The sequence below is a fragment of the Artemia sp. Qi Xiang Cuo genome, chromosome 2 (assembly GCF_049724085.1).
Source record: "Artemia sp. Qi Xiang Cuo chromosome 2, ASM4972408v1, whole genome shotgun sequence".
NCBI lineage: Eukaryota > Metazoa > Arthropoda > Branchiopoda > Anostraca > Artemiidae > Artemia > Artemia sp. Qi Xiang Cuo.
Window position 1 is genome coordinate 51740014 of NC_142795.1, and position 18991 is coordinate 51759004.

At 35.2% G+C, this 18991-nt stretch overlaps 1 protein-coding gene across 2 annotated transcripts in view; it reads right to left on the reverse strand.

Annotated features, from left to right (window-relative positions):
* The window catches only part of LOC148955356 (sodium- and chloride-dependent glycine transporter 1-like), a 100536-nt gene extending 92041 nt beyond the window's left edge, over positions 1 to 8495 (reverse strand). For both annotated transcript variants that reach the window (XM_089101753.1, XM_089101760.1), the window contains exon 1: positions 8388 to 8495. In XM_089101753.1, the coding sequence (XP_088957879.1) occupies positions 8388 to 8414 (27 nt within the window). In that variant the 5' untranslated portion in view covers positions 8415 to 8495. The remainder of the gene's footprint in view (positions 1 to 8387) is intronic.
* Between the last annotated feature and the right edge of the window lie 10496 nt (positions 8496 to 18991).

Sequence of the window (18991 nt, forward strand, 5' to 3'; positions counted from 1 at the left end):
TTCCTTGGCACAAACTTATTAGTCACTTCAAAATAGCGCTTAATTTTGGTTCGAATGAACCCTCCCCCAATCAACTAGGATCATCGGTCAGATACTATCACCCCTGGGAAGAAGAAAGAGAAGAAAAACGAATAAAGGCGCATCCTTGATCTTTCCTCACAAAAAAAAATTAAAAAATTCCGAATTTTGTAGATTTGAAATCTCTGCAGAAGGGTTCTTTGATATGTTCATCAACATCACTTGTCTTTTTGGGGTGATTCAGCCCTTTTTCGAAAAACAGGCAAATTTTCTCAGGTTCGTAGATTGACGGGTAAGATTAAAATTAATGAGTCTTACATACTTTATATCAGCATAAAAAAGCCCATTCTTTTTATATATTAATCGTTATCAAAATTCTGCTCTTTAAAGTTTCGATTATACGCCCCTTCACTTCAGCATCGACGCACGCCTTACTCACTACCAACTCTTTAGCAGAAAGGTAGGGATGCTGGCAATTATTTGAATCTAAAATCGAATCATGCGAGAATTTCTCATCGGCATGAACCAGATTTTGTTTGGCTTTCGTAAGATTTTACTTGAAGGGGGGAGGGAATGAAGATAATTCTAATTTAAAACATAATTTCAAGAAATCCCGTAGCCTGCATGATATACGCTTTTGATTGTCTTTAATTTAAGAAGGATCACCCCTCCCCCTTTAGCACCACCTATACTGGCGTTTGTTTCCTTTTTCTAGAATCATATTTTTGTTAAAATTACAATTTCTGGGAGGGACCACTTCCAAACCCTCTTAGGTAAGGTATTATCGAAATTCTGGTTGGTTTAGCCTCATAGCTCCAGAAACGTGCACAATTTTTTTTTTTTGGGGGGGGGGGGTGAAAAATGCAAAAAATGGCGCAAAGCTGCAGTCTAACGGATTTTAGGTAGCTCCTAAAATTGAAACTAAATAGTTTTGTCTCAAAAGAATTTGTTAATAGCCCTTAGAAGAAGGAAAGGAGGGAAAATAAGAACTATCATAGAAGACACCTTCCTGACTTTTACGTGGGAAGCAGATCCATTCCTGAAAGCTTTATTCGTGTAATACAACGACTTACATTTCCGTTCCTTAAAGAGTACAAAAGACTATCTAAAGCGAACGCGAAACTAATGTCTTGTAACAAGCTAAAACAGATGCAAGACTCATCTGGCGTAAAATCCGAAATCCCAGCTAACACCTCCTACATAGCTGTTGAGTTATAAAGAGTCTTGAGGGTTTTAAGATTTGCTGAAATGACAGTCAGATACAACTAGAGAATAAAGAACACTCCGGAAACTTATTGAAAATCAATGAATGTACGGGTGGGCACAGTCCCCATTAAGGAAAGGAAGACTATATTTAAGGGATAAATATTCACAAAACATGCAACCTCGTAGATTCACACAAATGAAAATAGTGATTCTATTGCTTTTTTGCGCTTATTTTTGTCATTGTCTGAAGTTTAAACTAGGGTAAATTCGTACAATTTACCTAGGCCTACTACATTTACTACAATCTACTACAGGCCTAGGAGCCTTTGGGGGATTAGCACAATGTATTTTCTTGTATGATTAATTGATTATGAATAAATCTGATCTTATCTTATCAATTTGCAATCTACATTGTAAAAAATATTGTAAAGCATCCAATTTTGCAAACAATCTTAAAACAAAAAGCTTCCAAACCACTTTATGTTCATTTTTAATTTGTTTTTCGTGCTCTCTGTCACAAGCCCCCGCTGAAATTTTCCAAGATGTGGGAAGGGGCAAAGGTATTTTTTTCAAAAATGGCATTTTTTTCTATAATATTTCAATATTGTGTACCTCATGTGCATTTTTTGCCTTTTCCAGAGGGCATAACTATCTCCCACTGACGGTCTGCGCAAACACCCTAAAAACTTAGAAATCATATCAAAGGCAGTGTTGCGATGGTTGGTACATTTGTACCAGGTTCAGTATATTTTTCTCCAACCTTTATATCTGTCAAACTTATTTTTTCAGTCGGAATTCCAGGACATTTTTTTCTAACTGGTTTAAATCCAATACATTTGCTCTAAAATGCAGCAAATTTCCAGAAGTCAGAATTTAGATGTTCACCGTTCATTCTTGCGTAAATTAAAGAACAAAACTTAAGTATTAAACGTACTCTTTTATATACTGTATATGGAATGTCAAACTGGAGACGCGACAGTTACCGGGACAGATACCCGATCATAAAACAGTTGTTAGAGTGGAATTGAGTGAAACGGGTGATCTAAAATGAATGTTAATATATCGTATGCTTTGCACCCCCCCCCCCCCCACCCCTAATGTGCAAATATATAGCCCAAAATACCCGCTCATAAAACAGTTGTTAGAGTGGAATTGAGTGAAACGGGTGATCTAAAATGAACGTTAATATATAGTAAGCTTTGCCCCCAACCCCACCCCCTAATGTGCAAATATATATCCCAAATTGGTTTCTAAACTATTATATAGTCCTCCTATTTAATTTTATTTCATTAGCATTAACCAAACTTGGCTTCTTTAGCAGTATATAAAAGAGTACGTTTAATACTTAAGTGCCGAAAAAAGAGAACAAGTAAATTTTCTCAGGATCGTAGCTTTAGATGGGAAACATTAAACTTACTGAATTTTGTATATTTGGAATAAGCATAAAAGCCAATTCTTCTGATGTATCAACTGTTACCAAAATTGTGTTTTTAGAGTTTCGGTTACGATTGGGCTGAGTCTTACTTACAGTTGCGATTGGGCTACTTACTTACAGTTCGTTACTACGAACTGTTTGACAATGATGTGTCACGACTTGTCTCTTCTTTTGGAAATTTTAAGTGACTATGGGTTTTGTGTTAACTTACATTTTCAACTTCAAGTCATTTCAGAAAGTTTGCGGCAGATATTCTAAAACGCGTTGCAACCAGGATGGTTAAATAGGCATTGTAGCTAGGATTCCTCGAGACACACAGAGCCGTCAAGGGGGCGGAGACGACCAAGTCGAAGCTGGGGGGGGTGCACATTTTTATCAAAATTCCCACTTCGATTTGGTCAGGAGGGAGGCGCTGTAATTAATTTTTCCCCAGACACCACTAACCCTATGAACGGCTCTAGATGCGCATTCCCATTCTGGTACACTAGAACAGGGGTACCAGGAGATTTCTCTTCAGAGACAGAATTACAACTTATAGGCCTAAATTCTCAAACCTCTTCTAAAGGGGGTATCCATTGCATCTTTTTTTTTAAGACCGGTACAAATTTAGATTTCATAAAACCTGCCAAAAAAGGGCAAAATTTGGATCATGCAATAAAATATGGATCTTCAAAAAAAGCATGAGCGCAGATAGCCAAAAATTGCTGGAGGAAGAGTGGTTGTCAAACAAAGACGACTGCAGAAATAATCAGTTTGCATGCGCTTACTTAGAATATTGCTGCTTAAGAAACTCGTTTTTGTTTTGCCACACGTTTGTAAGCAGCGGAGCGGTCCAGAAAATAATTATGCTCTATTTTCCAAGAATCTTAGCAGACATGGCACAGTCTACCTGGCTTACCCATGGATATTGATAGGGGACACCTAGGGGAAGGGGGGGGGGCTGATTGCCCCGTCCGGGGAAGACAAAAAATACGCGTCAACTGAAAAAGTTTGTTGTATTTTAGTCAAATATATCGTACGGTATTTTTAGATAGAACTGACATTTCTTGGAGGAGTTTGCAAGTATGGATCTAAATTCAATTAGGGGGAGGGGTTGACAAGGGGAACACGGTCACATCCCTACAATAGGCTATTTGAAAATGAATCTCTAAAACGATGCTAAACATTTTAATACCATATGGTATTATATATTCCTGGGAATATAGCTAAACATTTTTAACTGGGGGGGGGGGCAAGGTTATTGAGTTTTTGCTATCTTGGAAAGTGGTTGAGCCAGGCAAATGAAACTTTCAGCCTTGAGTTCAGAGCCAGTTAATTTATGGCGTATGACCAAATCAGATAGAATAAGAAAATACACCATTCAATGCTCTTAGCAAATATAATATTCACTGCCCTAACAATGGCATCCCAGTCCACTCCTAATGTGGATTAACATAGCTCTAGGTTTGACTTTATACAAAATATTGCTGACTTAGTTGCTTATTGTTTCAAATTGACTTAATTGGGCATAATGAAGAAAGTTTGGTACTTATTGGTTAGCTGGAACACACGCGGGAAGAGAAGTTTGGTTAATGCTAATGAAATAGAACAAAATATGATGAAAATATAATAGTCAAACAGTTCGTGGTAACGAACTGTAAGTAAGGAGCGAACCGGCTCAATGGCAACCGAAACTCTATAAAACGGTATTTTGATACAAATAGATACATCAAAAGAATCAAATTTTAATGCTGATTTTTAATATATAAGTTTCATCAAGTATAGTCTAACCATCAAAAGTTACAAGCCTGAGAAAATTTGGCTAATTTTGAAAAAACGGAGAAAGACCCCCTAAAAGTTATAGAACCTTAATGAAAATCACACCGTCATATTCCGCGTATCAGAGAACCCTACTGTAGAGGTTTCAAGCTCCTATCTACAAAAATGTGGAATTTTGCATTTTTTGCCAGAAGAAAGATCACGGGTGCTTGTTTTTTTGTTTTTTTTTTTCCCAGGGGTGATCGTAGCGACCCAGTGGTCCTAGAATATCGTAGGAGGGCTCATTGGAATGAAAATTAAAAGTTCTAGTGCCCTTTTTAAGTGACCAAAAAATGGAGGGCAACTAGGCCCCCTCCCACGCTCATTTTTTTCCCAGTCACCTGATCAAAATTTTGAGATAGCCATTTTGTTCAGCATGTTCGAAAATATTATAAGTATGTCTTTTAGGATGACTTAATCCCCCGAAGTTCCCGGGGGGGGAGGGCTGGAAGTTATGAACTTTACCCAATGTTAACATATAGTATTGGTTATTGGGAAGTATCCAGACGTTTTCAGGGGAGATTTTTCCTGGTTAAGGGGGGGGTGGTTTTCATGGGGGAAGGGTCATTGCTATGAAGGGGACGCCGGACTTCCCAGCATTATTTAAAAAAAGATCAGAAATTAAATATAAAAAAACAAGTTTTTCAACTGCAACAGCAGCAAAATCAAAACTTTAAACGAACAAAAAATATTACATAGCCTATATGATTGAGCTCACCCCCTAGTCAATACCTCGCTCCTTAAGCCAAATATTTTTTAGTACTTTCATAAGAGCTATTTATTCTAATTAACGGCCTTTGTGATTAAGCTGTTATTTTTAAAGAATTGGAACAAAATTCGAACCCCCTAATATACGTATTAAAAATATATGAATATAGAAGTTCGTTACGTAACTTAATTCGTAAGTTACGTATATTTATTACTAATAAAAACCTTCGTAAATATAATTAAACAACTTTCGAGAAAGCCATTTAACCAAATAAAAGTAAATTAATATGCAAATTTTGTTTTAATTATTCATGTACGGTGAGCCAAGATCAAGACCTGCATATATTCAAAAACGTTCAAAAATTAAATAAAAAAACAAGTTTTTTTAACTGAAAGTAAGGAGCGACGCTAAAACAAAACTGGCAAAAATTATTCCATATATTGAAGAGGCTGCCCCCTTTTCACCGCCCTAATCTTTGCGCTAAAGTTTGACTTTCTCAAAGCTCTTTTTTTTTAAACAATAAAAAACTTTAGCGTAAACATCGAGGTGTTGAGGAGGGGACAGCCCCTTTCATATACGGAATAATTTCTGTTCGTTTTGAGTTTTAATGTCGCTCCTTACTTTCAGTTAAAAAAAACTTGTTTTTTTATTTAATTTAGAAAAAAATTGGGCTATATATTTTCATTAGGATCTTTGAGATTCCATATGCGGTTCTTGTCGCGTGTGTTCCAGCTAACTGACAAGTAGCCAACCGAAAGTTTCGATGAGAAATAAGCACAAAAATAATGTGAAACACCAAAATCAGCAAAAAAATGTATGGCTGTATCTAGCCCCATTAGGAAGACAGTGGCACCAATTCAGTGGAGGGAGGAGCACGGACTAATTTCCTCCCCCCCCTAGATTTTGAAAATAGCCTACCTTTTTTCAGTATTTTCATTGAAAAGATGAAGGTACTGTTCTTTTATCTGTAACACAAGCACGATAGATGATAAAAGAAACTAGTCAAACAGGTATCTGTCAATAGAGAATCCGATCGCAAACCGTGGTTTGTCATTGCGTTTACAATATTTAAACTATTTTTTTGGGGATTAGGGAGGGAAAGGTACCTAGGTTAGGTTAGGTGGTAAATTTTCCGCACTTCATATTATTGACTTACGAATAAAGTAAACATACCACTCGATACCTTTTTTATGCTCTTTTCAAATATAAGAATAATTTTGTCAGAAATGAATTTTACCCCCGCCCCTATATATACCAATTCAGGGTATATATTAGGGGTTACACAATAGGGGGGGGGATAAATTTTATTTCTGATGTAAATGAAAGGTAAGTTTAAACTTTACCAGCACCCCCCCCCACCCCTAATGTGCAAATATCGGTAAAGTTCTACGAAATCATATTATTGAATTAGGACAAAAGTTAATACACCATTTGATGCCTTTTTTTATGCTTATTAAGAATATAATAATCGTTTCTATCGGAAAGATGTTTCAGCCCTCCCCCCTATATATGCCCCTTCAGGGGTAGGTGAGGTTGGGTTTGGTATAGCCGATATAGGGGGGGGGGCTGAAATTCATTTCCGAGAGAAATTCTTATTATATTTGTAATCAGCATAAAAAAAGGGGTAGAATTCTACTTTAGTTACTTTTACATATCTTGGAAAGGGGTGAGGTTAGGAAAATGAAACTGTCAGGGATGGGTCTACAGGCTAAAATATGTCCTGGGAAGGTATTTTGAAGTACTTATCTCCTCTCCTTCTCCCTCTAGAGGATCCTGAAATTTGCCTACATGACAGGTCTATACCTACTGAAGTTTTGACAAAACAACATTTTACCTTAATTTTCAGTTATAAGATTCTTTTTCTCTGGCTTTAGTTCTGAAAATGCAATTCTGTTATTTGAGTAGTATTTTAAGCCATATCAATGTTAATTTTCAAAATTTAGGAAATGTATTTGCATATCTTTAAAACTCTATAAATCAGAATTGAGCAAAGTTGTGAAGCTGAAAACAATTTTGTTAGACTTCATTTGAAGCAGAAGATCTATATTACAAGGTTTTACGCTTATAACACACAGATTTTAAAGGCCACCAAAGCTCAGGACCCTCTAGAGGGAAAAAAAGTGAAGTTAGATACTTCAGAATACCTTCCCTGGACATACTTTAGCCTGTAGATCTATCCCTGAAAGTTTCATTTTCCTAACCAAACTCCTTTCCAAGATAGCCAAAAGTAGCTTAAGTAGAATTTTACCAAAAAAGGCATCGAATGGTGTATTCACTTTAGTCCTAACTCAATAATATGATTTCGTAGAAATTTACCCAAATATATACCCTGAGTTGGTATATATAGGAGTGGGGGTAAAATTCATTTCCGACAAAAATGATTAGCCTATTATATTTGGAAAGAGCATAAAAAAGGCATCGAGTGGTATGTTTACTTTATTCTTAAAGTCAATAATATGAACTGCGAAAAATTTACCAGGTTAGGTTACGTATTTAATATATGCTGTACTTTACCCCCATCCCCCTGATATCCAAATATATAGTCGGAATTTGTTTCTGTAAATTTTTGGCAGTTCATATTATTGACTTACAAATAAAGTGAACATACCCTATACAGTTATACGTTTTTAACCACTTTTCAATAATTGTGTTGATAACTTCTTTATGTGGTTACAATTCAGGGTATACATTAGCATATTAGGGGGTTGGGGTGGGTAAATTTGAATTTCCAATAGAAGCGATTATTATATTTGTAAAGAGCATAAAAAAAAGTATTGAGTGGTATGTTTACTTTATTCCTAAGTCAATAATATGAACTGCCAAAAATTTACCAAAAGTTCCCCTTATCATTATCGGCTTGCAGGGTCCCATGAAAAAATGTTAATGAATAAAAAACACTTAAGAATATTCTGGCCTCGAGCTAAATTTTATAAATACTAGCACATGTTCGTGATTACCGCATAAACTGTATGAGCGTAATCACATCTGCGCTGTTTTGCTATTATAGAATAACCATGGGCGTAGGCAGCATATTGTCTAGGGGGGGCAGTCGATAGTGTGATGGAGTTTTATCAACTGTTTTTTCCAAACCATCTGCTTTTTCAGCCATATCTAATGTAAATTTGAAGGTCTAGGGGGGGGGGCAGCCGCCCCCCCAGCCTACGCCCATGACAATAACAGCTTCTTTACAATAGGTCAATTTATTTAAGTAAAGCTACTCACCGACACGATATTTTGAATAATGACCATTGTTTCATTCAAATTGATTTAACTTTTTCTTCCAACTGAACTAATCAATAAGAGAGTTAACAGACGTCTGTTAGGAACTACTGTCTCCGAAAATGGTTTGTGAAGCCGAAATTCTTACTCCGCCCATGATAAAAAACCGGTTGCTTGAAGTTTATAACTCGGTTGCGTCAGATAAAAGTTACATTTTTCCTTGCTTTATAAAAAGGATTAAGCAATAATTCCGACGATGTCTGTAAACCCACAGAATTGCTAAATGTCATTCATGATATCATTAATTAACAATTCATTAATAAGTACACCGGTACCAAGGCCCTGGGAAGTGTTGAGGCAGCTTTAACCTACGCATACAGAGACCATAAATCTTGAATTGAAATCGTAGACGTATCTTGGCATTCACTAAATATTCCTCTCACCCAAATACACCCAACAATGAGGGGTATCGGTTTTTGTAAAGGATAAAAAAAATTCCACGCATGTCGAATCAACTGGAGCAAGTAAGTAGGGCAAACGGGAACAAACATCCACAGATAGTAAAAGTTACTTTCGCAATTACAAACAGAACAACAATAACAAACTAATAGCATAGATAACTCTTTTAAGCATCTAGAAGAAAAATATACAACCCTGGTAGAACTTCTTTTGTTTTTGGTCACTTAAAAATACGGGATCGTAATAAAGTTTCTAGCTCAAGCGATCCGTAACCAAATGAGCCGTTCAAGAGGTAACCAGAATTTACTTCTGAACAATATTTATTTTCACAATTATAAATATTTGAAATATGAAAAAAAGAATCTAAAAATTTGATTCAGTCACTAACTTTGATAATATTAGAGTTTACATCGCATATCTAAACTCACCTTTAAAACTTTAATAAAAATCATTTAAGCTGTCTTTATTATTAATTAATAAAAAAATTTTTTCACAAAATAAGTTTTTCAAAGAAAAGTAAAAAACTCCATTAAACAAAAAATGAGCAAAAATAGAATCAAATAATCTACCAACCGTGAAACTACCACAATCAGCATCCATAAACAAATGAAACAAAAAACGAACAGAAATTGCAATAATTAACCGAGTTAAACTCAAAACGAGTAGAAATTAACTTAAGTTGGGTACAAAACCCCTATGCCTTCCCAAGACCAGAACAAAATTTGCATTTTACTGAAAAAAATATAAATGTGTTTACTTTTATAAATTTAACAAATCAATTGATACTAACATTTTGATGACTAAGTATCATTATATGTATATTAAACTGACAATGCACATTCATTTGTATTTTTCAGTAAAGTGCAAATTATGTTGTGGCCTTGGGAAGGTATAGGGGTTTCGAACCCAACTCGTGTTAATTTCTGCTCGTTTTGAGTTTGACTCGGTTATTTATTGTAATTTCTGTTCGTTTTGGGTTTCATTTATTCATCGATGCTGATTTGTGGTAGTTTCACGCTCGGTAGATTATTTGATTTTATTTTTGCTCATTTTTAGTTTAATAGAGTTCTTTACTTTTCTTTGAAAAACTTATTTTGTGGAACAGGATGTCGTAATTGATTTCTGTTCGTTTTATATTGACATTATCTTTTCAGAGAATAAGAAAATAATACATAAAATCTGTTCGTTTTTTTTAAGAATTTGTTGTCCTGCTTGCTATTTGTGTACTGGAAAAAATTTTTAAGCAATTTTTAACAACATACACCCTTTTAAAAATCTGGACACAAACAGTAGTGTTTAATTCAGTGTCATACCTCCTCTACTTGACCTGAAATGAAATAATTGATAACATTCGCAAAAAAATCTTTTTACTTTCTTTAATAGCTTGGATACACTTACACTAGTTTGATTTGGTTAAATTTTCAGAGAAGAAGTGGCCCCAAAAGTTTGAACATTATACTCTCAGTCGTTCTTGTGATACTGGTGAGATGCCTTATTGGGAATTAGCATTAACACAGAGCATTGTGATTTAATCTTAAGGCAACATTTAGTTTTTAAACATAATGGGCAAATGGAAGGGGGATTAGTTGCCCTCCAATCACTTTCGACTATTAAAAAGGGGATTAGCCCTTTCTATTTTCAATCGAATGAGCCATTTTCGAGGCTCCCACGACAACTCCTTCGATACGAAGTGCCCTGGTCTGAACGACAACAAAAAATAATTAAATTACACCCACATCGATCTTTACTGCAAGAATGTCAAGCCTTCTAATCACTTTCGACTATTAAAAAGGGCTCTAGGCCTTTCGATTTCCAATCGAATGAGCCCTTTTGGAAACGACAACGCTTTCTATTAACACCTTACATGCCCCCAGGGCATAAATTACAACCCTTACCCTAAGGTATGTTAGGGTGGTTATCATCCTCTAAGATCGAATTTCCAGAACTTTCAACCACGTTAAACAAAATGGCTATCCCAAAATTTGATTGTATGTGTTTGATGAAATGGTGGGCGTGAGAGGGGCGGTAGTCGCTCTCCAATCACTTTCAACCATTAAAAATGGCCCTAGCCCTTTCAATTTCCAATCAAATGAGCCCTTTTGAAGTTTTTACGACAAAACTTTCAATAAAAATCTTATATGCCCCAAGGGCATAACTTGAAAACATTGCCCTGAGGGCTGGGGGGGGGGGTGTCATTCTGAAAGACCTAATTTCCAGAACTTCATAACATTTTGAAGAAAATGGATCACTGAAAATTTTGATTGGATGTGTTTGGAGGAATGGTGGGCGTGAGAGGGGGGTTTATTACCCTCCAATAGGAGAGTAGTACCTTATACTTTGCCGACGCTATGTTCCTTCCCAAGCTATTCCACGACGCTATGTTCCTTCTCGTGCTATTCTACGACTTTATGTTCCTTCCTGTGCTATTTGGGGACATTACGTTCCTTGGCACCTTTCCAGAGCATGTACTTATGGATTTGCTCGGTTTATGTTCCTTCCTGTGCTATTTGCTTACTTTACGTTCCTTGGCACCTTTCCAGAGCATGTACTTATGGATTTGCTTGGTTTATGTTCCTTCCTGTGCTATTTGCTTGCCTTATGTTCCTTGGTACCTTTCCAGAGCATGTACTTATGGATTTGCTTGGTTTATGTTCCTTCCTATGCTATTCTAAGGGTTTATGTTCCTTCCTATGCTATTCTAATGGTTTATGTTCCTTCCTATGCTATTCTCAGGGTTTTTGTTCCTTCCTATGCTATTCTAAGGGTTTATGTTCCTTCCTATGCTATTCTCAGGGTTTTTGTTCCTTCCTATGCTATTCTAAGGGTTTATGTTCCTTCCTATGCTATTCTAAGGTTTTTTTTAAGTAAGTAACAATGGGTTTATTTTAAAAAAATATATAACATCATCGATTCCCTGAAGCAATGCTTGTGCGGTAGAAAACCCTCCTAATAAATAAAAAAACCAAGAAAAAAAAAAAAAAAAAAAAACATAATTAGAGCACAACTTACCGGACCCGAAAACCAACGAACCTCCAAACAACATCCAATAAAATTATAATAATTATAATCATATTCAGCTGCAACTAAACCCTCCTCAAAAACAAAACTTAAGTGGCGTGGAATAATCCATTCAAAATATACACATCAAAACAATGGTTCTTTAGCGACTTACGAAAATCCTGCAAACCCCCGACATTCCTCAAATCCTCTGGCAAACTCTCCCAAACTAACGGAACAACATGGCGAATTGAAAACCTAGACCTAGACGTGACCATAGCTGGTTTTCGCACCAACTGAGAAGATCGTGCCAAATGATCGTGAGTAGTAGACGCAAGACTAAACATTCCTGAAAAACATGATGGTAACTCCGAAGCTAAATATTTAAACATAAACAGAGCATTATAAAATACGCATATTCCTTCCAACGGTAGAATTTTATACTCGCGGTAAAGATGCCTCACCGATACAAATAGGTCAATTTGATTACCATACAGAACTCTAATTGCCATATTCTGTGTTACGCAGAGCGAATGGAGGTGAGTTACGAATGTTTTCGACCAAACCATACAACAGTAAATGAGATATGGGTGAACCATAGAAAAATACAACATTCTCAGAATTTCACACGGAAAAAGATACCTAAGTTTACGCATAATACCAATGTTACGAGACAATTTGCTGTTAACAGATGCAATATGGTCTTTAAAACTAAGGCTTTCATCAATTATAACACCAAGGTATCTAGTACTAGTAGATCTTACAATAGTATGGTGCCCTACTTCTATACTATTAATCCATGGGTAATGTCCAGTAATTCTACCATAAATCAAAAAATTCGACTTATTATGATTCAGTTTCAATTTATTTACTCGCATCCACTTTTCAATCGAAGAAATACCTTGTTTCAATATAGTCATCAACTCATTTTCAGTTCTAGCAGCTGCAGTGAAATGGGCATCATCAGCAAAACATGGTAGAATTCCTTTAGTACCGTAAGTATCAAGGTCTAAAGAACAGACACATTACTTGACAGATATGGGTGAACCATAGAAAAATACAACATTCTCAGAATTTCACACGGAAAAAGATACCTAAGTTTACGCATAATACCAATGTTACGAGACAATTTGCTGTTAACAGATGCAATATGGTCTTTAAAACTAAGGCTTTCATCAATTATAACACCAAGGTATCTAGTACTAGTAGATCTTACAATAGTATGGTGCCCTACTTCTATACTATTAATCCATGGGTAATGTCCAGTAATTCTACCATAAATCAAAAATTCGACTTATTATGATTCAGTTTCAATTTATTTACTCGCATCCACTTTTCAATCGAAGAAATACCTTGTTTCAATATAGTCATCAACTCATTTTCAGTTCTAGCAGCTGCAGTGAAATGGGCATCATCAGCAAAACATGGTAGAATTCCTTTAGTACCGTAAGTATCAAGGTCTAAAGAACAGACACATTACTTGAAGCTCTACAAAGGTCATTAATATAAACCAAAAACAACAAAGGGCCCAAAACGGAACCCTGGGGTACTCCAATTGAAATATATTCAATTTTAGATGTAACTCCATCCCTCAAGACACACTGAGTCCTTCCACTAAGAAAACTAACTATCACATTTAAAAAATCACCACGTATACCACTACTATATAGCTTTTGAACTAGTATATCATGATCAACAGAGTCAAATGCTTTAGTAATATCCAAAAATATCGAAGCTATCTTCAGACCCTTGTCTAAAGCATCATTAATAAAAGTTGTTAAAAACAAAACTGCATGCTCTGTAGAATGATGACTCCTAAACCCAAACTGACTAGAACTAAAAAATTGTCTTTTCTCGAAAAAACTTACCATCCTACAATGAATCTACTTTTCAAACACTCTAGAAATAAATGGCAGTAAAGAAATCATTGTATAATCACTAAAACAATTCTTATCCCCTCCTTTAAATATGGGGATAACATTCGCGCACTTTAGACAATCGGGAAATATTCCAGCTTTTAAACAATTATTTATCAGTCCTAAAAAATGACTAGATATAACAGGTAATATCGACTTCAAAACCTTCAACGAAATAAAATCGCCTCCTGATGCACCATTTTTCATATTATTTATAACATCAAATAATTCATCAATAGTTACAGATTTAAGGTACGCAGACACATCACAATCTTCAGGTAGGAACTGACGAAAATCTCCATCTTGATCAAATACTGGCACCGATGATGACACACGCTGCCCAATAGTAGCGAAGTGATTACACATCTCATCTGCAACATTATTATTCATTCCCATATTATCTGGACGGATCAAGACGCTACCAGGGCAAGTCACCGACTTAATCAATTTCCAAGTCTTACTCGGGTTACCCTCAACTTTTTTAGATTTAACCTTATAATATTCTACCTTAGCCAGTCGGAGTGCAGCATTTAACCTACAATTACAAACTTTATATATTACATTATCATGAGGATCATTGCTCCTTGTTAACAACTTATATAAAAAACGTCTTCTATTAATTGACTGTAACAAACTCTTTGTAATCCAAGGTTTATTCGGAGACACCCTTCTCTTCTGTATTCCTGACACTTCACAACATTCCTAAAACGTATCCTTAATCTTACCATACCAAAGCTCAAACTTCAAATTTAAATCTAATTCTTCTTGTAAAAATTTAAAGTCTAACTGTTCTATCCTAAGCTTAAATCTTGAAATAGTGTTTGAATCAACAAATAATTTCTTAGGCTTAGTGCGAGCATCACAATCAATATTAATATTCTTAAATATACCCAGAACTAATATAGCCAAACTAAAGTGATCCGAAACATCATTTAACACAACACTCGACGAATCATGGGGAACATTCAAAAATACATTATCAATTAGAGATGAAGATGACTCCGTCACTCTAGTACAAATATTTACAGCAGGATGTGTCCCATAACCTAACCTTAAATTCAAAAAATTCCGGGCTTTTAAATTAGATGCTAACAATTTCAAATCAATGTTAAAATCTCCACACACAAAATACGGCATGTTCTTACGAGTTAGAAGTTCCATTTGTTGCTCTAATAATTCTAAAAAACAATCTACACTAGCTGAAGGGGGGCGGTAACAAACAGCAATAAAAAATGGGTCACCATTCTTATCAACCTCCGTAACAAAATACTCAAAAATCATCTCTTTATTAACAGACAAATCATCCCTAACCTTCACATCCAAATCAGTTCTAATATACAGGGCAAGTCCTCCATGCTGATGGTGAGTACGGTTCTTAACACACATATTATAATTTAAAATATCCAATAGTCCAGAATTATTATTCATTAACCATGTTTCAGAAAGTGCAAGAATATGAAAATCAGATAGCATACACAGCTCCGACAAATAATCTAATGTACTATTTAACCCCTGACAATTCAAATGAAAAATGCCAAGTTTATCCGGTGCCAGTCTAGTATGTAAATCAACTGGGCACTTATAATTAACCTTCGGAAAAACATCATCTACCCCCATATCAAAATCCCTGTGAAGTACCCCTAATCCTAAATCCGAAACACTCAATGGATTATTCTCAAGCCAATCCAAACGATCATTACGAAGAATTACCATTTTTTATAAATATATATATATATATATATATATATATATATATATATATATATATATATATATATATATATATATATATATATATAAGAGAAAAGGAGGATAGTTGCAACCAAACCTAACCAGCTGAATAACTTACTATAAATCGGAGGGTCGGTGGTCCTGTTTCCAACGTAATTGAAGCTCCAAAAAAAACAATATAACCTAAAAATAATAAGAAACATATTAACGAAATAGTATAAATAAACAAACGAATACAAAAAAGGTGAAATAATTGTCACTAACACTAGCCTGTCTAAATACAGTCTTACTGTTTCAATTACTTAATTCCATAAAAATATAATTGAAGAAGACACAATGCTCTACCTGTGTCTACAACTTACCCATTATAAATTTTAACACAAAATAAATACATTAGAAAAAAAGAACAACTATTTATTTTTTTTCCATAAACACATATACAAAACAAAACAAAACAAAAAAAAACAAAATAAAAATATCTTAACAGAATCTTAATTCACCATTCATGATATAACCATCTATTGGTCACATAACTTAGGGATAGGCTCATCGTAACCAAATTTTGCCGTCACACAACCACGGTCGATCTGTATATATGGTGGAACTGTATTGGAAACCCATGATGAAACTCCTATAGGATTTAATCTAGATTTCTTTACATACAACTTCCTTCGAGCTTCACGAACTGATATTGGTGCATCATCGCTAACAGATACATTTCTATGGTGTCAAATAACTTTACGTTTTAATTTCTTTCCGTTCTTAAGCACACTGACCTTCACATCTCGAGAACCAACATCAACTTTAAAATACGGTTGCTCCTTACGGACATTACCAACAACTCGAAACCTCGGGACCATGGATAGACCTAGACCCTCCAAACACAACTGTTCAAAAAACGTTTCGGCTTGGGTGGTATTTTCGCAGGGAGCATTCCAAACGATAATATTCGTCTCTGTATGTCGATACTCAGATGCCATAAGCCGACGAGACAGATCTGCACTCCCAGTTTCATACTTTTTCGTTGCACTAGCGATAATTGACATTTGATTTCTTAAGCTTAGAACATCAGATTCAAGTTGTGTAACACGCGAACTCGTAGTATTAACTTCTGATTTTAGCTCAGACTGTGTATTTTCCACTGATACCATACGATTTTCTAACACTTTTATACTATTGTTTATAGAGTCTAGTTTTTTACCATTTTCAGTAAGTATTGTTAGCATCTTAGCAAAATCATCCGCCAGGGTCTTCAGTGAAGCGACATCGTTATTCCCTTCAGATGAAACGGTCGAATTCAACAAACTGTTCTCAAAAGACTGGGATCCTACTTGGACAGATTTAGCAATCTTCCTTTTTCGCCCCATGGCAAGTGCAAATAAAATGAAATATGTAATCTCTCTTACCTATTTTGGCACCTATAATTTATCCACGTCGATGGGGACGTGCAGTTCGCTAAGCCACCGTTAATTTGGGCACGGCTAACACCCCTATCTCCTGCACCGACGACTTCCAACAGCGTTTGAATACCGACGCTACTTCAGGAATCACAACCAACTTTCAGGAATACTCTGTAGCGTTTGCAAAATTCAACTAATCAAATATTTGCATTTCATTCCACTCCTCAGGGCAAGCGGTAAAGACACCTGAACTACTACTCAATCAGAGCTTGATTCATTGTCTTTGGCCTATTTTCTTTTTTTGTCATAATTAAATGACGTAATCCAAGGTGTATAATCCCAAGCCAATTCAATGTTTCGCAATATCTTCACTGTCTAACAAATACACTTTTTACAAACCAATTAAATTCAAAGTTAAATCCAATTTGCGTCCTCACAGTTCAAAGGCTCATTCAGTTTATGTTCCTACCTCTGCTATTCTAAGGGTTTATGTTCCTTCCAATGCTATTCTATGGGACCTCTAAACGTGATTCAACATGTTTTGAAACTACATGCTATTTGCTTGCCTTATGTTCCCTTGGTACCTTTCCAAACAAAGTGTTAAAAAAACATGTCTAGAAACTTTGTTCATCGTGATAGTGTATAAGGTTTGAAACCTACGCCTGAGGCACTTCAGTTTCACATGCACATTGCAAAAAGCGAGCAAACCTAAAAAGTGGTCGAACACATTTTGAAACTATAGTCGAGATTGTATAGCACAATCAGACTTTTTTTTTTGCTATTGATATCAATTTCACAAGAATATGCAGTACAGTTTCACGTGCACATTGCAAAAAGCGTGCAAACCTATAAAGTGGTCAAACACGTTTTAAACTTTAAAGTATGTGCTATCAGACTGGTTTTTCTGATTTTTTGGATAATTGCCTTAACTCGAGAGTAGTTTGTTATTAATGCGTCGTTGCTAATTAACAAATTGGATGCTACAATCAGAATTGTTTGATTGACATTTGCAAAAATGGATAAGGGATTCACGAATTGGACTGTAAGAACGATCTTATTTGAATAATAGTGAAAAAAACAGAGCTAGTTAACATTTGTGAATTGGATCATATGAAGGTGGAGAAAAAGGGTTAAAGTGATTAGCAGTTAAGGTAACCCTGAAGAGCATGTTAATTCATACCTTATTTATCATAAATTTGGAGCAATATAAATCTATGGAAATGGTTAACGATGATAAAATGGTCTTATGACTTGACCTAGCTTTACTTCTTCGATATGTTCTGTATAATACACAAGTGGCGTTAGAACAGTGTTGTCAATTTAAAATAGAGTTTAACTTTATAGTATACTAAAAATTTGATACTAAGAGAGATTTAGATGGCAAGAAAAGAATTTTAATATTGAAATTCAGAACAAACCTTAGAAATCCTTGCAAAATCAAGTAGTAAGGTGTGTGTGAGTACGAACTATCAAGGATCATAAGCACCAACGACCCTAACCACTAGAGATCTCAACCCCCCAAAGGTCCTCTATCCCCAAACTCGAAGGGTGCCCCCGCCCCTCCAACTTTTTGGCCCCGTCCCCCCATTTTCGAATTTTTTTTTGTAATTTTTTTAACCTTTTTTTTTATTTTTTCTTTAACATGATATATTTTTTTCAACTTTTGTCTTCGAATGAGATGAAACATACTTAAAACAAAAAAAAATCACATTTAAAATTTTCCAAACTTAAAATGAGAATGGTATAGACATGATAGTCATGACCTTTACTATTAGAAAAATAATGTTTGTAGTAGCACTTTTTTTTATTTGGCTAAAACATATTTTGGACTTCGAAATTATTCAACTTTTTTTTACGTATCTTAAAATGACATCGATGACACACCAGTAAAAATTATGTATGCCTTATTATGGAATGATTTTTCTACTGATTACGAACTAAGAGAAGACACTAACTGCAATATTAAGATAGAACATGCTAAATTATTTCATGGAACAAATTCAAAATATGGATCCTTCGATAGATATGATGGATGAAATTGAAAAAATATAAGAGTCAGATTTAATAAGTGCTTATCAACATCTTTGTCGGGTATGACGGATAA